General features: G+C 61.3%; 2 protein-coding genes across 2 annotated transcripts in view; one reads left to right on the top strand and one right to left on the bottom strand.

Moving 5' to 3' along the window:
* TMPRSS4 (transmembrane serine protease 4) overlaps window positions 1-21266 on the bottom strand; it is a 23168-nt gene that overhangs the window by 1472 nt on the left and 430 nt on the right. The window contains exons 2-12 of the mRNA XM_075909329.2: window positions 14112-14145; window positions 13915-14028; window positions 11877-12029; window positions 11554-11683; window positions 7312-7413; window positions 6219-6259; window positions 5017-5176; window positions 2183-2349; window positions 1027-1122; window positions 811-953; window positions 372-521 (exon numbers count right to left, since the gene is read on the bottom strand). Of these exons, the coding sequence (XP_075765444.2) occupies window positions 372-521; window positions 811-953; window positions 1027-1122; window positions 2183-2349; window positions 5017-5176; window positions 6219-6259; window positions 7312-7413; window positions 11554-11683; window positions 11877-12029; window positions 13915-14028; window positions 14112-14145 (1290 nt within the window). The remainder of the gene's footprint in view (window positions 1-371; window positions 522-810; window positions 954-1026; window positions 1123-2182; window positions 2350-5016; window positions 5177-6218; window positions 6260-7311; window positions 7414-11553; window positions 11684-11876; window positions 12030-13914; window positions 14029-14111; window positions 14146-21266) is intronic.
* Window positions 16397-21266, top strand: part of SMIM35 (small integral membrane protein 35) — a 19336-nt gene continuing 14466 nt past the window's right edge. Inside the window, exon 1 of the mRNA XM_089773261.1 lies at window positions 16397-17277. Coding sequence (XP_089629387.1) covers window positions 17271-17277 — 7 coding nt within the window. The 5' untranslated portion in view covers window positions 16397-17270. The remainder of the gene's footprint in view (window positions 17278-21266) is intronic.

Genomic DNA, 21266 nt, shown 5'->3' with positions numbered 1-21266 from the left:
AGCAGGGCTGACGTGGGGGCGAGTGGGAGGGGAACCGGCCGGCGGGGAGTGGGGCTGACCAGGGCGCACGTAAATGCTAGGGTGCTGCCCGTCCCACGCATGGTCCTGGCGGGGCGCGTGGGCGAGTCTGGCCCCAGGGATTCCCTCCTGCCACCGCCCCCCTCCTCTCTACTGCGTAGCCGCGTGCTGCCTGGCCGGGAGACACGCTCACGCGAGCAGCTACGTCCGGATACTCATGAGAACAAGAAAACGTCCTTCGTTCACACCCGACAGTCCTGTGGCCGGTGTTTTCTCAGTTTGTTTCCCGGACAGAAAGCTCCAATCCCGGACCGTCCGGCTCAACTGGCCACCTGGCAGCCCTAGACACTGACCCTCTGGACGCTGTAGATCCAGTTGAGATAGGCCTGCACTTTGGTGTAGACGCCGGGCGTGCTCGGCCTGCCGCAGCCGTGGCCCCAGCTGACGATCCCCACGACCTGCCAGCGCCCCGGGTTGTACATCAAGGGGCCGCCGCTGTCTCCCTGGGAGGGACACAACCCTGCTGTTAGCCCCCGCGAGCGCGGCCTGAGGCGTTCGGTCAGAGGGGGCCCAGGCCCAGAGTGAACGGTGGGTTGGGCCCAACTTGGAGCCCCTGGTTTTCAGGTGGTGGGTGCGTGGTGCGGTCTGGAATCACACACCTTGGCCCAGCCCCCCTCCTGCCCCTGCAGCACCCTGCACGGCCCGGCCCCTCAGTCCTGCAAGGGCCCCGTGCGCCCCTGGAACGAGCCGGCTGCTCCCCTCGTGCGGGACTCACCCCTCCGAGGTGCTCACCTGGCAGGTGTCCACCCCCCCTTGCACGAGGCCCGCGCAGATCATCTCGTGGGAGATGGCCCCCTGGTAGGCGGCACTCGCGTTGCAGCTGCTGCTGTCGACCAGCTGGACCTGGGCTTGCCGCAGGGCCTCAGACAACGCGCCTCGAGAAAAGACAGGTGAGTGAGAGCTGCCCTGCGCCCCGCCGCGCCGGGGGGACCGGCCGCCTGAACTCACCATCCTGCTCCGCGTAGCCCCAGCCTGCCACCCACAGCGGGGCCTGAGGGGGCAGCTCCGCATCGAAGGAGGGCAGACAGATGGGCTTCACCGTGTCTGCAGGGGACAGGCAGAGTCAGGAGACCAGGCCCGTCAGACATTCCTGTGGCTGCCCAGGCATGAGAGACGGATCGGCCCACACCCCCGCCAGGACGGCCACGCTGGGATTTACACAGCCACTCCGTGGCCTCAGCCACCGTGCACCACGGCGGGGCCGGTGGGTCTGTTCTGTTCTCGCTCACTGGCTTGGATTTGTCTGCCTGCCAGGTGCACTCGTGGGCTGACCCACGCAGCCGGGCACTGCCAGGGCGCTATGTCACCCACGTGGATTTACTAACAGCCCCTGTGCCACCCTGGTGTGCCACTCCTCCCCAAAGGGCTGCATCAGACTCGTGGGCTGATCCACGCAGCCGGGCACTGCCAGGGCGCTACATCACCCACGTGGATTTGCTAACAGCCCCTGTGCCACCCTGGTATGCCACTCCATCCCAAAGGGCTGCATCAGACTCGTGGGCTGAGCCGGGCACTGCCAGGGCGCTACGTCACCCACGTGGATTTGCTAACAGCCCCTGTGCCACCCTGGTGTGCCACTCCTCCCCAAAGGGCTGCATCAGACTCGTGGGCTGAGCTGGGCACTGCCAGGGCGCTACGTCACCCACGTGGATTTGCTAATGGCCTCTGTGCCACCCTGGCGTGCCACTCCTCCCCAAAGGGCTGCATCAGACTCGTGGGCTGAGCCGGGCACTGCCAGGGCGCTACGTCACCCACGTGGATTTGCTAATGGCCTCTGTGCCACGCTGGCGTGCCACTCCTCCCCAAAGGGCTGCATCAGACTCGTGGGCTGAGCCAGGCACTGCCAGGGCGCTATGTCACCCACGTGGATTTGCTAACAGCCCCTGTGCCATGCTGGCGTGCCACTCCTCCCCAAAGGGCTGCATCAGACTCCTTCACGTGTCCCCCCAGCCTGTGATGTGGGCACGCACCATTGGTGGGAGCAGAGGCTCCAGCTATCTGGCCCACACAGCCAAAGCCAGAGGCTGCGGCTGCCCAGCGACTGGCATGGGATGCTCGTTCCGACAGCATGTCTGAAGGTGGCTTAGCACAGACTCTTGCTCACCTGAAATAGCGAAAGGGGCCGCCAGCTTCACCAGGGCGATGTCGCTGTCTCTGGGAAACACAGACTTGCTGTCCATGAGGAGGATCTTTTCCACAGGGAGGGCGTGGAAGCTGGAGAGGGTCTCGGACCCGGCTTTCACTCGCCAGTGCTGAAGGGCCAGGTTGTTCCTGTGCACAAAGACAGCCTGTGGTGACTGGCTCTTTCCCTCCCGCGGTGTCGCGCTCAGGGGAGAGCTAGAGAAGTCACACGGGCCTTGAGTCTCTGCTGGGGATCAGAACTAGCGCTCCCCCTCCGCCCTCTGGGCAGGAAGCAATCACGCGGCACAACCTGCAGAGGAGGCTGGGGGTAGCGCCGTAGCTTGTCTCTGCCCCCAGGAGAAGCTGGTCCAATACAAGATATAACGGCACCTACACTGCTTGCAGCCAGGCTCTTAGTAACCCTGCCTCCGAGGAGAGGGTCCTCCTAAAGGAACTCAAGACTTGTAAAGAACAAATCACGTCAAACCAATCTAATAGCTTTCTTTGATAGGACGACGAGTCTTGTGGATAAGGGAGCAGTGGTGGACATGGTATACCTAGACTTTAGTAAGGCGTTTGATATGGTCTTGCATGATATTCTTTTCAATAAACTAGGCACATACAACTTAGATGGGGCTACTATAAGGTGGGTGCATAACTGGCTGGATAACCGTACTCAGAGAGTAGTTATTAATGGTTCACAATCCTGCTGGAAAGGAGTAACAAGTTGGGTTCTGCCAGGGTCTGTTTTGGGACCGGCTCTGTTTAATATCTTCATCAACGATTTAGGTATTGGTATAGAAAGTACGCTTATTAAGTTTGCAGATGATACCAAGCTGGGACGGGTTGTGACTAATCTGGAGGATAGGGTCAAAATTCAAAATGATCTGGACAAATTGGAGAAACGGTCTGAGGTAAACAGGATGAAGTTTAATAAGGACAAATGCAAAGTGCTCCACTTAGGAAGGAACAATCAGTTTCACACATACAGAATGGGAAGCGATTGTCTAGGAAGGAGTATGGCAGAAAGGGATCGAGGGGATATAGCGAACCATAAGCTAAATATGAGTCAACAGTTGCAAAGAAAGCAAACATGATTCTGGGATGCATTAACAGGTGTGTTGTGAGCAAGACATGAGAAGTCATTCTTCCACTCTACTCTGCACTGGTTAGGCCTCAGTTGGAGTATTGTGTCTCGTTCTGGGTGGCACATTTCAAGAAAGATGTGAAGAAATTGAAGAAGATCCAGAGAAGAGCAACAAGGATGATTAAAGGTCTAGAGAACATGAGCTATGAGGGAAGATGGAAAGATCTGGGTTTGTTTAGTTTGGAAAGGAGAAAACTGAGGGGGGACATGATAGCAGTTTTCAGGTATCTAAAAGGGTGTCATAAGGAGGAGGGAGAAAACTTGTTCATCTTGGCCTCCGAGGATAGAACAAGAAGCAATGGGCTTAAACTGCAACAAGGGCGGTTTAGATTGGACATTAGGAAAAAGTTCCTAACTGTCAGGGTGGTCAAACACTGGAATAAGTTGCCCAGGGAGGTTGTGGAATCCCCATCGCTGGAGATATTTAAGAGCAGGTTAGATAAATGTCTATCAGGGATGGTCCAGCCATGAGGGCAGGGGACTGGACTCGATGACCTCTCAAGGTCCCTTCCAGTCCTAGTATTCTATGGTTCTATGATTCTAAGACAAAGCAAGATCAACGCGCACAAAGCATGAGACACGTTGACGAAAGAGTCTCAGATAAACTGAGGTTGAACGTCGCCTTCCTCCAGAACGCACGTTCCGTTGCTTAACAAACTCTTCAAATGATTGTTCCTGCGACCGAAGCCTGTGATGGACTTTCCACCTCGCCCGTCTTTGGGGAGCGTGGGAAGAGAAAGGGGGAATCAGGGATAACTTGCTGTGAGGCTCAGAAAACAAAACATTGCAGAGGTCAAACTTCTGGATGCTCCAGAAATCAAACTCTGCGGCTGTACATGTGTTGGCTTTACAGATCAAAGGCACTGCCACTTACCATACGGATAAGCTGCCTTGTTGCTTCAAAATAATGACTCGAGTTCTCCAGTGGGCCTTGAAGGATGTGAAAGGAAAAGCACTACATCTAATCAAAGCCCATACAGCCTTGGTCCACTACGATTAGAGAAACTATAAAGAATTCTGTTTTCTTTCTGAATTGGTGATGCATTGTAGACGTGACATGAATTGTAAAGCACCACCAAGCAGCAAAAATAACCCTAAGAGATCTAAGCATCTAACTAGAGTATAATTTTGCAATATTAAAAGAAATTACTTAAAGGAGGGGGAATTCTAGTTACTGGCAGGAGCTAAAGCTTGTAGCATTTTACACACACTCTTTACACGCGCTCTGCTATATACAGCCAGGTGTGTGTATAGCTGGCTACAGCTGGAATTAGCGCTTGTTGAAAAGCTTTTATCCAAACTTTTCTTCATGTCCAGCAGCTTTGTGGCTAACTGGAAGGTTTTGTGGGAATGTATACGGGGTGTGTGGGGGGGGGGGGGGGATTCCCAAACAAATCCCAAACTGGCTTCTGGCTTCTTTTTATTTATTTTTTTACAATTGAAAACAGCAACAAAATGGCTTATTCGCTTTCCAGCGACGCCCCTATAATCACAACAGGCTGTGAATGCTCATCCCATTCTTTTCATTTCAGCCAAGTGTTTCATGGGCTGTCAAGTGCCAGTTCCACGGAGCCCTGGCCTGTAGCGCCCGAAGGGAGGGCTTGGCTTGTGTGCGCAGTTAAATGCAAGCCCTGCCCCCATTCCCGGTGGGATTGCACGGGGAGGCTCACCTGAAGCAATGTGCTGCTGTGAGGATCCAGCTGGGCCCAATGATGCTGCCCCCACAGAGGTGCTGGGTTCTGTGCTGTAAGCTGACCTGCCACGGCCAGGCCTCAATCCTGGCCAGGCCCCCGCCAACCACTCGGGGAGACTTGATGCTTTGGCCACAGGCTGCGTCCAAGGACCGGGAAGAGACAGCAAGTCAATAGCTGAGCTCAGCACGTGGGAGCGCGATCCCCGCCCACCGTGCCACGCCCGAGAATGTGCCACGCCCGAGAACGTGCCACCCCCATAACGTGCCACCCCCGAAAACGTGCCACCCTCGATAACGTGCCACCCTGAGAATGTGCCACCGCCGAGAAAGTGCCACCCCCAAGAACATGCCACCCCCGAAAAGGTGCCTTTAGACATGTTCCAGACTGGTGTGTGCAGAGCGTAAGCCTGGGCCACACGACTGGGGATGAACACAGGGATCTGGTTGTGTTTTGCCTTCCGTTGACACCGCTGGGCTCACACATACGTCACAGACTCTGCACTTTCCCCAGGCTTGCTTAAATCAACGAGTTTATTCCCTTCCCTTCCCAACGGTTCCCTTCATGGGCTTAGCAGAATGAACGACTGTGACGTAGTGGGGGGACTTGCTGGGCTGTGGTGACCTCTGCTGTCTGGAGCAAGACCCAGCAGGGAAAACCTCATTATGCAAAGGTGACTCAAAAACCTGTCTGACCTGCGGCCCCCATGGGGAGAAACAAAGGGAGGTGGATGCTGCCCTGGCTGGGGGTAGGGCTGGAAGAGGGGGAGTTAGTTCCTGTCTGGAAAGCAGGGGAAAAGGAACTGGGGAGGGGGCTGGGACCCCCCTATCTCAAGGGGGGCACTGAGGCCTCTTAGCCCCAGTTCCTGTAACCAGATGACATCTGTGCTGCGCTGTGCTGGAGGAACAATAAACAACCTCCATTCTACTGGCTGGTGGAGTCTGTTCATGCCATTTCAGGGTGCAGGAGACGGGAAAATCCCGACGCGTCGTCACAACGACATTAAGCCCGGCGCAGACCAGCTGCTCTTCCTTCCACTGCTCCGTAACCGCCAGCGCAGGCAGCTCGGGGCTCCTGCCTGTAGCACGTCTGTCCCCCCTGAACTCCGCCCGCCAAGCCACGAGAACGGCGCCTGCCCCACTGCTGCCCCATAGTCGTACTAATAACGGAGCCAGACTTACCGGCACATACCAGCGAAACAACGGCCCCCGAGAGGCACTGCCTGGAACAGAACGGCGGGTGAAACGCTGCGCCTCTCGCAGGGCGTCTCTGCCCGTGGGCCGGAGGGCGTGTGCCCCACAGTGCTAAGTACGCGCGACCTCCGGCCCATGGACTGGAACCCTTTGTGCCCTCAAACCCCGGGGCTTGCGCGGAGGCCTGCAGCGGTGCTGGTTCCCGACTGGCCGCCCCCAGAGCCGTGCAAAGGCCCCATGGACCAGCACAGCAGCGGTTTAACCTGCACTTTGCAGGCACCACCCCAGAGACGATTCACGCTGCTGGTCTCCCCACCCGGCTACACGTTCCCCTGCTCCGGCAAGGGGCAGCCGTGTTCCTAATGGCACCCGGCTACGCTGTGCCACAGGGCAGCCAGGGCCAGCTGCCAGGCGCTCCCCACGGGCACTGGCTGGCAGAAAGGCCCTGCCAAGGCCTGGAGGCCTGTCCCATGGGAGTGGGGGGGGGGCTGTGCAGCTCTGGGCCAGCCCAGGGTCAGTGACGCCGCAGCGCAGCCGTGAGGCCCAGCGTTGCTGGCCGGTCAGATTGCAGGAGCTGGTCATGCATGGGAATCTCTCTGGCCCTGGCCCCAAGGGATTTCAGTAGCGCTCTGGGGCCAGCAGCACTAAGAGCTCAGGGTGGTGGGGAGCTGGCCAGCCAGGAAGGGTGGAGGCCCTCCTGGGAACCGTCCGCAAGGGGCGTGCCAGCCAGCTGTGTTGAATCCCAGGGGCGCCAGCTGACATCTCCACCGCCTGATGGAGAAAGACGTGGTCTGAGCACAGGGCCTTAGAAAATCCTGGGTCTGGGGCCTCCGCTTTCCCGCTGAGACGGGGAGAGGGCCACGGAGCGGCTGGCCACGCCGAGGAGAGCAGCCACGTGCACGTCATGCTCTGCAGGGAAATGCTGCCTAGGCGCGAAGGCGAAGGACCGCCACGCCTCCGCTCTCAGCCCCAGGAACCAGGCCAGGCCCCTGCGGCTCTCAGCAGCCCTTCTGTGCCCGATGCACGGGAACGGCCACGTTCTTCCGCCCTCAGAGGACCTACCGGGCGCTTTGCCACTCACCTGCCAGAGTCTTGCCCTTGCAGGCCCCCGTGGCTCAGTGTGACCTCCCTGAGGGGCAGGCCCCGCGTGTCGGCGATGCTCACGGCGCTGAACGTGGGGGTGCTGGAGAGCACAGGCAGCCTTTTACCAACACAGCCCCATCCCGGCAGCTGGCCATGACCAGCCCCCTCCCTGCTGCTGGGCCGGGGATGTAGCATGGCCTAGTGCAGGGGTGGGGAGCTTTTTGGGGGTTGGGGGCCACTGACCCACAGAAAACTCAGTCGGGGGCCGGGGGTGCCAGCAGGGCTCCCTATTGCCGGGGGAGGCCTTAAGCCTCGGGGGCCAGATCCAGGCAACCCAGGGGCTGCATCAGGCACCCGGGCCTGGGGTTCACCCCGGCCTTGTGGGACGGGACCTTTCCTGGGGAAAGTGTGGGGTGGCCAGTGCAATCTTCCTCGTTACAGGCAGCATCGCGGCGCCTGGCAAAGGCCCAGGGCTGCCGTCTGGGGGTCCTGGCCCAGCGGGTTTGGGAGCAGACAGGAGCCCACGGGCTGGGCAGGGGGGCTCTGCCAGCAGAACATGGTCCCTTGCAGGAAGTGGGGCTGAGTCTGGGGCAGCCCCCCGGATGGAGAACGCTCGGGGAGAAAGCCGTGGGGGTGCAGCGTGCATGGCCCAGTGGGACTGTGCTGCCCCCCCGTCCCTCCCAGCTGGGATCCCCCTGGGAACGGGAAGGGCAGGGACGTCCAGATGCCAGAGCACGTCTGATCTCGCTGTGGGGCGCTCGCGCTGCGTCGGCAACGTGCTCACAGGAGACAGGGCGAGCGGCAGGCAGGGGCCGAGGAGAGAAAGCAGCAGGAAGGAGGCAGAGAAAAACGGGGCTGGAACAAGAAACCAGCCCCAATGGCCACGGGGAGGCAGGCTGCCCCAAACAGCCCCGGACCCTGTGAGTGTGAGGGGACTGATAGCCCCTTACTGAAACTCGGTGGGAGTTTTTGGTTCGCCAGCTCCCAGTGTCAAAAGGGGAAGGGTCCATGAGAAACCAGGGCCCTGAGACTGACAGACCCCAGAGACAATGGAAAGCAGCCAACACTCAGCTCGGCCTGATTGACAGGTTGGACAGGCCAGTGAGGAAAGTGAGAGGCCAGGCCCCGTCCTCCCTGTGAGCTGGGATTGTTCTGGGTCTCTCTGAGCAAGGGGAGAGCTGAGAGACAGCTAAGAGGAGCAAGATGTGTAGAGAAGCAGTCCTGCAGCACCAGAGCCAGGCACACACAGCCCAAGGAGTGCAAGCTGTGCTGAGGGGCAGTCCTGCAGCACCAGAGCCGGGCACACACAGCCCAAGGAGTGCAAGCTGTGCTGAGGGGCAGTCCTGCAGCACCAGAGCCAGGCACACGCAGCCCAAGGAGTGCAAGCTGTGCTGAGGGGCAGTCCTGCAGCACCAGAGCCAGGCACACGCAGCCCAAGGAGTGCAAGCTGTGCTGAGGGGCAGTCCTGCAGCACCAGAGCCAGGCACACACAGCCCAAGGAGTGCAAGCTGTGCTGAGGGGCAGTCCTGCAGCACCAGAGCCGGGCACACACAGCCCAAGGAGTGCAAGCTGTGCTGAGGGGCAGTCCTGCAGCGACAGAGCCAGGCACACGCAGCCCAAGGAGTGCAAGCTGTGCTGAGGGGCAGTCCTGCAGCACCAGAGCCGGGCACACACAGCCCAAGGAGTGCAAGCTGTGCTGAGGGGCAGTCCTGCAGCACCAGAGCCAGGCACACACAGCCCAAGGAGTGCAAGCTGTGCCGAGGGGCAGTCCTGCAGGGACAGAGCCAGGCACACACAGCCCAAGGAGTGCAAGCTGTGCTGAGGGGCAGTCCTGCAGCACCAGAGCCAGGCACACACAGCCCAAGGAGTGCAAGCTGTGCTGAGGGGCAGTCCTGCAGCACCAGAGCCAGGCACACACAGCCCAAGGAGCGCAGACCCTGTGTTGAGCAGCAGACTGGCAGTGCTCAGAGAGCCAAAAGGGACAGAGAAGCAACACAAGGAGCTGGAGACTGGCAAAGCAGCACAGTCTGCAGCTGGGTGTGGTGAGCAGCTGGGACCAGCAAAGTGTGGGGAGAGGCTCTGGGCAGGGAGATATCACCAGCCAAGAGGCCCAGCAGGCCAGACTGGGAGAGGGGTCTGGCCACTTAGAGCTTGAGGCTGTGTGGTCACTGCCAGAGCAAGCGTGTCCAGCCTGCAGCCCCCCTGCAGCACATCCAGGGCCTCTAAGGGGCCTCTAAGGAAGAGACTGCGAACTGTCCTTACACTCTGCAGGCTGCTGTTTTGGTGTCCCCGTGCTACAGAGCAGGGCTGTGTGTTCTCATTTAAACTTTCTCATTTTTTCTTATTCTTTTCTCTTTAATCAGTTGATGTTTAATAAATTGTATTTGCTTAGAACCTTATGAAGTGATCACTGGGCCAAGAAGGCCTGCAGTGTGCAGAGAGCACCTCGGAGTGGGGACACCCTAACTCCTGCCCCTAGTGACCACAAGGTCAGGGATTAAGCCCCAGGAAACCTGGGCCCAGCCTTGTTGGGGTTTCGAGGACTCTGCTACTCAGGAGAGTGAAGGGGAGCCCTCAGGATCAGGGAAGCCGTGGGGTAAAGGAAGTGGGAGCGGGGACTCGGATCCTTTCGCTGGTTCATTTCACTGGGGTGGTATAGAAGCCAGGAAAATTCCCCACAATAGCAGGACCATTCCCCTACTTACATGAGGTCCACGGCCAGCGCCAGCTACCCCACTCAGGGCACAGGCCGCTGAAGAACCAAGGGGGGGCCTTTCTTGTTCAGTGAGCACTGCAGAGGGGCACCCTTCTTCCGGGTCTCCGTAGCAACCCCGTCCCCCGAAAGGAGCTGGGGGGCGCTTTGTCTTTTGCATTCGTTGTCGGGAGCGGAGCACGTTCGCACACTGCATGCCCAGTGGGGTGCCGGGAGGGCGTATTGCGTTGGGGGCTCCCCTGCAGATAGCTCTGTACGTGCTAGTAAAATGCCTCAGTCGCTGTTCAGGGGAAAGGATTTGGCGTGCGGGGAAGGGTGGTGAGGGGCAGTTCCTGCTCGCAGCCTGGCCAGCTCCAAGCATCCACCAGGAAGGGCCCGCGTCACGAGCAGGCTGCATTCTCAAAGGGGCCCAAGGGAGTTAGGTGCCCATAAGCTGTTACCAGTTCTCAGCCCCGTTGCTTCAGCCCCACCTTGTGGGAGTCAGGGATTAGGTGCGAGTCCTCGCGTTTTTGCCCTAACGAAGGAAGTTTCTAGCCCCCCCCCCCCCGGATCTTAGAGGAACATTCAAAAACTTGAACCTTAAAGGTTCCAACACCTGAAGGAGGAAAAAACAAACAAAACCAGCCCCCCCGCCCTCCCAGTGTGTGAATCTCGTGCTCCTCAGCCAGGCTCGTGACGCGGGGCCCTTCCTGGTGGATGCTTGGAGCTGGCCAGGCTGCAATTAGCCGAGCAGCAGGCACTGAGCCCTGCTCACTGGGAAGAGCAGCTGCAGGCCAGAGCGGCACACGCAGCCTTTCACGCTCGCTTACTCATTCAGGCCTGGCTGGGGGCGGGTCTGTCTGAAATGGCTGTGGGTGGATCAGGCCAGCCCAGCTGTTCTGGGGCTGCAATCCTGAGCAGCTGGGAATACTGAGGGAGGGAAAATCACCCTGAAGTCATGTGACCGATCATGTGAGCAAGGCAGGCTATAAAAAGCAGCAGCTGGCCCTCACTCTGGCAAAGGGAGCGGGAAAGCACCGGGGTGGCTGGGCCGATGGAGACGCGTGGGCTGGGCGGGTTGCAGCAGTAAGGGCTAGTGGTGAAGCTGGCTGGGAGCATGCAGGGAAGCCCTGATCCGAGGGTGACTGCAGAGCTCCTGGAAGGGCCTCAGGGTGCCAGCTACGGGGCCAGGGCTACGGGTGCTTCTGTTTCAGTAGGGGAGGCTGGGGCGATCGCACTCGGTGTGTGAGACTGGAGCTAGGCCTTGGAGAAGCAGGAACTCTGGGGGGCTACATGGGGGCCAGGGCCCTCAACCCCCAAAGCCAGGCACAGCCTGAGCAGAGAGGAAGCTCTGAATAGGCCGGCAAGGCTGAGCGGGAAGGGTGCCAGAGAGACAGCGCTGGCCATTGGGCCTGACCTCTGCATGCTAATGAGCATTAATCACTTCCCGCCTCCCCACTCCGGGAAGTGTTAATCTCCAAGGCGCAGGGGGAGTGGAGAGGGAGGGGGTGAGCGGGGAGCAGGGGGAGCGAGATGCAAGGCAGGTACCTGCTGTAGCCCATTTGCTTGCAGGCTGCTTTTGCCAGGGTCCTATCGAAGTTATCGTGACATGCCCAGAACCAGGCTCCGGTCTCTCTATCTAGCACCTGCAAGGCAGCTCTGTCTTGGGCTGTGCGGACTGGGGAGAAACACAGAGAGTCAGCCGCGTCGCAGGCCCCCTCCAGCCAGCTGCAGTTTGGCCCACGCGCCCATCCCTGCTGCAGCCCTGGGCCCTTGGGCGCGGTGCTTTCTAAATGCAGCAAAAGGCTCTGTCTGCTCTAGCACCTCCCTGGCCTGCCCGCCCCCTGCCCCCAGCGAGGCGGCACACTCACCTCCCACGGGGGGACCGTCCGGGACGTGCTGCACGCAGTTCCCCTCGTCCTCGCCCCAGGGGCAGTCTGGCTGCCCGTCACACTGCTGCTGCAGGGGGATGAAGGTGAAGCTCTTGCTGCAGAGGAAGTAGTAGCGTTCCAGAGCTGCTTTGACTGGAGGGAAAGGGACAGAGGCCAACGTGGCTGGGACAGAATCTTACACTCATAGAATCACAGGACGGGCAGGGACCACGAGAGGCATCGAGTCCGGTCCCCGGCCCTCCCAGCAGGACCCAGCACTGTCTAGAGCATCCCTGACGGGCGTCTGTCCAGCCTGCTCTTGGATAGCTCTAGGGATGGGGATTCCACAACCCCCAGGGCAACTTATTTCAGCGTTTAACCCTCCTGGCAGGACATTTCCCTAATGTCCAACCTGAACCTCCCTGGCTGCAGTTTGAGCCCCTTGCTGCGTGTCCTGTCCTCAGAGGCCCAGGAGAACAAGTTTTCTCCCTCCCCCGTATAACACCCTTTGAGATACCTGAAAACCGCTATCACGTCCCCTCCGTCTTCTCCTTTCCAACTAAACAAACCCAGTTCTTTGTCTTCCCCATAGCTCCTGTTCTCTAGACCTTACGTCATTCGTGTTGCTCTTCTCTGGGCCTTCTCCAATTCCCACATCTTCCTTGACATGCGGTGCCCAGAGCTGGACACAACCCTCCAGCTGCAGCCTGACCAGCGCAGAGTGGAGTGGAAGAGCGACTCCTCGTGTCTGGCTCACAACACTCCTGTTTAAATATCCCCCGTGGCATTTGCATGAACATGGCTGCCGCTTTTTTCCGGCTCGGGGTTTTGCCGGAGAAAAGCGCCAGTCTAGACGGGATCTTGCGGAAAATAAGCCCTTTTCCGGAAGAGCCCTTATTCCTACTTGAGTTCCGAAGTGTCTCATTAGCATCCCTTTTACGGAAAAGGGTGCCAGTGTAGACACAGCCCTAGTGAAATAGTTTTCCCTAATATCCAACCTGGACCTCTCCCACCGCAACTTGAGACCATTGCTCCTTGTTCTGCCATCTGTCACTACTGAGAACAGCCTCTCTCCCTCCTCTCTGGAACCTCCCTTCAGGAAGTTAAAGGCTGCTCTCAAATCCCCCCTCACTCTGCGCTTCTCCAGACTAAACAGACCCAAATCCCTCAGCCTTTCCTCATAGGTCATGTGCTCCAGGCCCCTAATCATTTTGGTTGCCCTCTGCTGGACCCTCTCCAATGCGTCCTTTCTATAGTGGGGGGCCCAGAACTGGACACAATACTCCAGATGTGGCCTCACCAGAGCGGAATAAAGGGGAATAATGACATCTCTGGATCTGCTGGCAATGCTCCTCCTAATGCACACTAATATGCCATTAGCCTTCTTGGCTACAAGGGCCCCCTGTTGACTCATATCCAGCTTCTCATCCACTGTAGCCCCCAGGGCCTTTTCTGCAGAACTGCTGCAGAGCAAAGCCACAAGCAGAGAGGGAGAAAACCGGCTGCTCCCCTGGGCAATGAGACTCCGCACTGTCTGCAGCCCAGCCGATGGACTCCGCTGGCGGGCCCGGCTGGCTACCGAGCCCCAGAGCCCGCGGGGGAGCCCTCCTCTCGTGGCACACAGAACTCCAGCCCAGGCCTCACTGCGCCCGCCCCCGCGGGCAGACAAAGGCTCCTTGTAGTTTGCCCCCCAAGTTCTGCATCGACGCCGGAGTCCAACGCCACCCGGCACAGAGGTGGCATTGGGATGAAATCCCGGAGCACAGGCAGCCTCCCCAGGCCCCTGGACCCCAAGAGCCCCTGGCTTTGGGAGGGGACTGGGCTCTGGGCTCCAGCTTTGCATCGTGCCCTGTTCCTCCCGCGACCAAATGGCTGAGCCGGCGTGAGGCCCCGTTTCTGCCGGGGAAAGGCTGGCGCCTCCGGCGCGCTCACTCCAGCGCCCTGCCAGGGTGCCGTGGCCAGGCCTGCGTGGCAGGGGGTGGCGTGCGAGCGAGAGGGCAGCGCGTGGCTGTGCAGGCGTGACCGGCGGGGGCCTTACTGAGGAAGGCGATGACGATGATGGTGGCCAGGCTCAGGATGGTGGCGATGAGCGGGATGCCGAGGCGCTTGAAGTTCTGGGCCACAGTGCGGGGCTTGCGGGCCGGAGGGGGGCCTGCAACATAGAGAGCAGCACGTGGGCACGGGGTCTTGGAGCACAGCTCCAGCTCACCATGCCTGAGACCCGGAGGCCCTTACCTCTCCTGTTCAGGGGCCACGCAGCGTCCGGCTCCTGCAACGGAAGGGGACAGCTGTCAGTGGCCTGAATCCAGGCAGTGGAAGGACAGCTGGTGGGGGAAGGGCTCCTGGGGAGAGAGTGCACGGTGCAGGCTGCTTGCTTGGACGCCAACGGCCGGGATGCTCGGGTGGGATCTAAAGCCTGCTGAGGGCAGGAGAGATTCCCACTGGTCCCCCGTGGAATGACCCTCGTGGTCCCTGTGTGACGTAGTGGGGGTACCTGGCTGGTTTCTATGCTGCTGGCTCTGGGGTAACCCCCACTGGCTGCCGTGGGTACCACGACCCAGCAAAACAGGATGAGTCACTATGCAAACCAGTGGCCAGACACCCCCCGTGGAGAGGAACAAAGGAAGGTGGAATGCTGCCCTGGCTGGGGGGCAGGGCTGGAAGAGAGTGAGTTAGTTGCTGGCTGTCTGAGAGCATGGAGGAGACAGCCTAGGGAAAGGGGCTGGAGTTTAGGGGCCCAGTCTCCCCCATCTCAAGGGGGCCTGAGGCATCCTAGCCCAGCTCTGTGACCAGACTCCATCTGTGCTGTGCTGTATCCTGGAGAGGCAATAAACTTCCTCTATTCCACCGGCTGGTGCAGTCTGTTTGTGCCATTTCGGGGTGCAGGAGACGGGGGACCCCCAACGTGCCGTCACACCCTGTTAAAGGCTAAGATCCTGAGCTTGCTTTTGCCCAGGCAACCGAATGGCCCCAAGAGGTCTGTTCCCGTCACATGCTTGTCTCCTGGGGTTTGAGCCCAGCAGACTCGCCCGACAGGTGCCCCAGGTGTCCCGCCGTAGGTCTTGAGCAGACCGGCACTCGAGCTGTGCCCTGGCGATGCCCTGAGCCAGGCTATGCTAGCGGTCTCTGGTGCTGCGTGGGCCCAGCGGGGGGAAGTGCCTGGCTGTTCCCCTGGCCCCTTGCCAGCGATAGAGCTGCATGGCATAGGCTGAACGGCGCCGGCGTGCGCGTCCAGGGCGGCGAGGGGACGCGCGCTCTCCCGGGTCACTAAGGGCATAGGCAGGGGATAGTCCCTCTGCTTAGCGCGAGGCGTGTGAGCTTTTCCTGGGTGGGAGGGAGGCGTTCGAGTTTGCGCAGAGTCCCACCTGGCAGCCCGTGAGCACAGCAATCCGTGGGGGAGGTTCTCAGGGGTTTGCGGTGGAGCGGGGAGTCCCAGGGCTGGCGCTAGTCAGTAGCGGGGTGGAGAGTGCGCGTCTATCGGTGCAGAGGGGCTGCGAGCACGTCAGAGGACGGGTCAGAGTTCAAAATGGCTTGGCCCAACGGCGAACGTGTCTGACGGCCACAGGCCGAAATCTGCCAGACAAGGGCGAAGCGCTTCACTCGGAACAGGAACGGACGAATCACACGACAGCTGCAAACTGGGGAACGGCGCGGGGCCCGTCTGCCGCCAAGCGCCCGGGTGCCAGCGGCCGACAGACTGAACCACTCAGCGGCCTGATGCCGCAGTGAGAAAGGCTCCTGGCGCACTGAGGGGCACTGCCAGGAGCGCTGTGTGGGCGGCGCGGGGGCTGTCTGCCTCACTCTGCCCGGCACTGGGCAGCACCGCGCTCTAGGGGAGAGACGGGCACGTGGCAGAGAGCCCAGGCGAGCACAAGAAGCTTTAGAAAAATCTCACCAGGGTGGAAAAGTTGGAAAAATTGGGCACGTTTAGCCTCACAATAGAAGTGAGGGGGACCCGAGCAGAGCCTGTGTTGGAGAGGGCGGGGCTCCCCTGTTCTCCCTGTCCCCGGAAGGCGGGCAAGGTGCCTCGGGCGTACCCTACAGCACGGTCAGAGGGTGGGAAAGTCGTTCAGCCCCGCGACAGGCTCCCGCCGAGGCTGCGCAATCCCTGTCCCGGGAAGGGCTCCGTTTCTCCGGTCCTGCCGCTGGGGGGGAGGGGAGGGGGAGGTGAGCTCTCCAGGCCCCAGCAGCCCGACATTTCGGTGAGGATGCTTTGTTGGGTCTGGGCCTGACGCCTCAGCTGGGGCCTTTCCCCCAGTTCCTGGCGCACAAACTGGCCCCAAGGAATAAGCTCACCCCTGGATCTCAGCTTGCGGTTTGCGAGAACAAAGGCTGCAGTTGTCTGGGGAACGGGCTCCTAGCGCCCAGGCCGCGCTGGCGGAGCCCAGGAGCAGCTCTCGGCCGCGCTGGGCGAAGCTGTGCGGCGGGGAACGTCTGCGCAGAGCAGCGGGGCTGCCGGGTGTGATTCGGGGGCAGGAGGAGCAAGGGAGGGATTACCTGCAGCCATCTGGCCAAGAACCGGATTTCAACAAAGACTTCCGGCTCAACCCATGTTCAAGAGGGGTGAGAAATTCCCAGCTCGCCCGAGGTGCAGATCTGAAAGCGCCTGGGTCGAGGGGTTGTTCTGGGCCTCCCCGGCTGGCGTCTTTCAGCAGTGTCAGTACCAGGGAGACTTGGGCATTTGTGGGCGGCAGACCCTGCCCCAGGGCAGAACTGCTGAGCCTGCCGCTCGGTGCAGGTGGACACACTGTGGAAGCAGCCCAGTGACTGTCCAGGGCAGGAGGGGAACTTCCCCAGGGCAAATCCCGGCCCAGCCCAGGAATAAAGCTGCAGCAAGGGGCAGGCGGCTTTTATTCCCCGCATTCCGGTCTTGCATGGCCAGCCGGGTCCAGTGCGATGGGTCGGCTGCCCCGTGCAGAGTGGATGTGACACCTGTGAAGCCAGGCAGGGCTCCACCCCCGCCCCCAGGGACTAAGGGCAGACAGAGGAGCAGGGACAGCTACTGCCGCTGCTAGGAGACGCGTAAACAACCCCCGTGCAGCAGCGTCTCAGGAGACCGTGGTGACACCGAGCCCCATCCATCCCCCAGGCCGGCGTGCAGGAGAGGCCCTGCCCTGCTGCACACACCAGCCGCGCTTTGCCCTAGGAGCCGCCGCGCCTTTCTCTTCGCTTGCCGCTCGACAGAGGCCGGGCAGCGTGGCGGGGCCCCCGGGGAGGCTGTGGGGTTAGCCCCTCTCCCTCTCCCACGGATGCCTTGGCCGTGCGGCCGAGAGCTGCACCCTGGCCCTGGCCGCTTTCACTTGCAGCGCGAGCGCCTGGCCCGTGGGAACCGGCCCCTTTCCGTGGCGCGTTAGTGTCCCCTCCGGCCCTGCGCGAGTCGCCGTGGGACGCGCCATGGCAGGTAAGCGTCAGGGCTCTGTGCCCCTGCAGGGTGGGCGTCACATTCTAGGGCAAAGTGGCCCACGGGGGACGCCGAGTCAGCAGGGCCCGAGGCTGGGGAGCTGCTGGGGGGGAGGGGAGCCGCTTTCCCAGTGTGTGGGGGGGAGGGTTGTGTGGTTTCCGACTCTCGACTGTTCCCAGTTAAAGATCCAGCAGCGGGTTGCCCGTCCCCAGCGTGTGAAAACCAGGAGTCAGGCCCCCGGCGTCACGGGATCTCAACCCCGGCTCCGTTGGTGGCGTTCGCCCTCTGGCTCCTCTTTCCCAGCCGGGGGGGCTCTCGCCTCCTCCCCAGCCCCGGGGCAGAGACTGGCCTTGTTTTTAATGGAAGCTGCGATTCCCAGGCCTCCAGGCAGGACTTGGAGAGACGCCCCCAACACGGTCTGGGACAGCCATGCGGAGCGGAGCTGAGGGCACTGCGCCATGTGTCCTAGCCGAGGGCAGGCATGGCCCCATGGCTGCCAAGGAACGGCGAGTGACCCTCCCCGCCCTGCACCCGGGCAGAGGAGAGCAAATGGGCATGACATGCCACCCCCTCACACTCCACACCCGAGGAGCAGACCCACACCCGCCCCCAAACGCTCCGGCGCCGGCTCTGCCTGCATTCCCTGGAGCCACGCACCGTGACCCATTGTCTCGGGGAGGGGCGGTGTCTGGCTCAGCCGGCGCCGGGTCTCGCCTCCCCCCTCCGTCGGGTCTCGCCTCCCCCCTCCGTCGGGTCTCGCCTCCCCCCTCCGTCGGGTCTCGCCTCCCCCCTCCGTCGGGTCTCGCCTCCCCCCTCCGTCGGGTCTCGCCTCCCCCCTCCATTTCCCTTTGTTCCGAGCGGAGGCTGCTCCCCGCGCCGGGTTTCGAGACGCTGCCGCTGGGTGAGAACGGCTCTCCCCCTGCCCGAGGGCCTGGCACAGCACCGGCCTGTCCCTCCCTAGAGCAGGGCCGAGTCCCTGGGGAACAAGGCAGGGACGGTGCCTCAGTGCCCTGGCACTAGCCACCCTTCTCCTCTGGGGTCGGGGCCCTTGTGCTGAGCTCCCTCTGCGCTGTCTGCTCAGGGCTGGCTCTTGGCGTTGGGATGCTGTACAGGGTAGGGGTGGGGTCTGGGACAGGCCTTCCCTCGCCTGCACTGCCCGTGATGTCAGGCTCAGGATTCAACTCCAGGGTCTGCTGACCCCCTGCCCAACCCTGCAGGCTGCTGTGGAAATGCAGGCGTTGATCCCCATTAAGAACATCAGAACGGCCAGGCTGGAGCAGACCAAAGGCCCGTCTCACCCAGCGTCCTGGCTGCTGACTGTGGCCAATGCTGGGAGCCCTAGAGCGAGTGAACACAACAGGGAATCCTCATGTGATCCCGCCCCTGTCGCCCATTCCCAGCCCTGACAAACAGAGGCCAGGGACACCCTCCCTGCCCAATAGCCATTGATGGACCTGCCCTCCATGAATCTATCCAGCTCTTCTTTGAACCTTTTCAAAGTCCTGGCCTGCACAACATCCCTTGGCAAGGAGTTCCACAGGTTGACTGTGCATTGTATGAAGAAATACTTCCTTGTGTTTGTTTTAAACCTGCTGCCTGTTAATTCTATTTGTGACCCCTAGTTCTTGTGTCATGGGAAGGAGTAAATAGCACTTCCTTGTCCACTCGCTTACCCCAGTCATGATTTTATAGCCCACCATCATGCCATGTCTCTTTTCCAAACCGAAAAGTCTCCGTCTTACCCATCTCTCCCCACACAGCAGCCGTTCCATACCCCCTTTTCTCAACCTTTTCGAATTCCAGCATACCTTTTCCGAGGTGACTGGAAACCCTTGGGAAACCCACGCGTGGGGTTCCCACGAGTCCCGGTGGTTTGGTGTTAGAATGGGGGTTTCACGGGGATGTACTGAGCTGTCCGGCAGTGCTCTGCAATACCGCCCCGATCCTCCCACTAGGCCTCACAGCCCGTGCAATGCGCTAACTGCTAACAAACTTCCCCTGAAGTTCAGTGGCGCAGGGAGGGATGTTCATGGGCCAAGCTATTGCTCCCGGGGGCAGCCTGGTCAGGAGCGTTCTCCTCCACGCCCGTGTTCCGCGGCGGGTCCTGGCAGGGCGGCCGGCGGGGGGAAGGCGGAGCATGCTGCTTGCCAGGAGGCAGGTGCAGGAGTCTGGTGTGAAGAAGCCTGTGTCTGAGGAGTGGGTGTGAGGGCGCCGGGGCGAGGACTCGGGTTGCCATCCTTCCAGGATTGCCCTGGAGTCTCCGGGAATTAAAAATTAATCTCCGGTTAAAGATTCTGTAGCGTAATGAAAGCTCCAGGAACGCGTCCAACTGAAACTGGCCTCCGCAGGGCGGGGGCGGGATGTGTTTTTGGCCAGGGGCCAGTCTGGCTTTCTGCCTTTTCATCTGCCCATCCCTGACTTGATTTCCTCCAGGCGGCCTCTCTCTGCTACGTGTGGGCCCTGCCTCAGCCTCTGGCAACAGCCTGCCCTGCTGCTCACCCGCAAAATCCCAGCGCTGCCCCCAGGCGCCATGCAGGGCTCTGATGTGGCCAGTCCTTCCGGGTGCGGGTGTCAGCGCCCCCCGGGGCCTCGACTTCCCGCCCCGCCCAGCCCCTGGAGCCTGTCTCACAACCAAGAGGGCCTGTGCCAGCGTGGGGAGAGGACACCAAGGAGAGCCCCTCTGCAGTCATCCCGGGCAGCTGCATAAACGCCGAGGGGCAAATTCCCACGCTGGGCCGGCGCTGGCAGGGATTTTGCTGAGCTCCCGCCTCCTCCCACGCGGCGGCTTCCAGCCACGGAGCTTCCCGCTCTGCGGAGCCCAGCCGGGGCCCTTGCAACGCTCTGGCCCTGCGGCTGCCTCGGGGACACGTCCCGGCCAAGCAGGAGCGAAACCCTGCTGCCGTGTCGGAGGCAGACGTGGCCAGTTGAGCCTGGTCGCACCAGCCCAAGGGAGGGGGCAGCATCTCTCTGGCTGACCTCAGCGCGCCGTGGCATTAACGCCGCGCTGGCTCCAGGCAAAGCCAGGCAGGACCTGCGCTGGTCGAAGTAAAGCAAGCACATCGCTGCCCTGGAATCCGGGAGCTGCCGCCAGTAATTCCAGTGACCTGGCCGTCTTCGCCGCGAGAACAGGCAGCGGCTGGGCGCCCTGGCAACACAAACCAGCGAGCGAGTGACTCCCAGATGGGCGTTCGAAACCGGGGCCTCGGGGTGGGTTGTGACCCTGCTTGCGCCAGTCTGACTTCCCCGCTCCCGCTGGCCGCGTGGCACAGCCAGCCCGGGGGGAGGGCGCAGAGAGAGGAGGCAGCCGGCGCGTGAGCGCGAGCCGGGCTCTCTGCAGAGCCTTCTATCGCCCGCCAGGCCTCTGGGACGCAGCCACGGGCCAGATGCCACCTCCACCTCCACGGCGCGGTCACGCCCTGGCCCCTTCCATGCCTGTCAGCTGCAGCAGGGGTGCGTCCTCCTCAGAGCGAGTCGGCGCAGGCCTGGGGCTTGTTGCCCTGGAGATCAAGGGATTCTGCTGCCCTGGGCCTGCACTCCGCTCGTCTGGGGACGAATTCTGAGCAAAGCCCCGTGCTCTCCCCTCCCGCACGGGCCAGGCCGCGGGGAAACGCCTCGCACTGCAGCTGCCGTGGGGGAGGGGCAGCTTTTCCCAAGAGCCTTGTGCACACAGCCGTCGTGTGAGTGCACTGTGCACCCACTTTCCCCAGCGCCTGCCCTTTGGGCGGCGTGCGAGGTGTGGGGCAGGCCAGCGCCCGGGGCTCTGCCGGGGAGGCGGGCCCTGGTCTTGCCCAGCTGTCTCCGAGACTCTTAGGGAGCGGCCCTTCTAAGAACACACGTACGTGGACCTCAGGACCCCGCCACGGAGCCCGGCAAGCAAACGTGCGAGGGGCAGCGAATTCCACGGGGTGCTTGTGCTGCTCCTAGCGGGGAGAGGCAGGCAGGGAAGCCCCGGGCTGGGGGCAGTAGCAAGCAAGCCAGGAAGCCCAGAA

Source organism: Pelodiscus sinensis, chromosome 25 (genome assembly GCF_052426305.1).
Source record: "Pelodiscus sinensis isolate ZL-2025 chromosome 25, ASM5242630v1, whole genome shotgun sequence".
Taxonomy (NCBI): Eukaryota; Metazoa; Chordata; order Testudines; family Trionychidae; genus Pelodiscus; species Pelodiscus sinensis.
The sequence above is the reverse complement of the archived record's forward strand: the minus strand, read 5'-3'. Positions and strand labels throughout refer to the sequence as shown.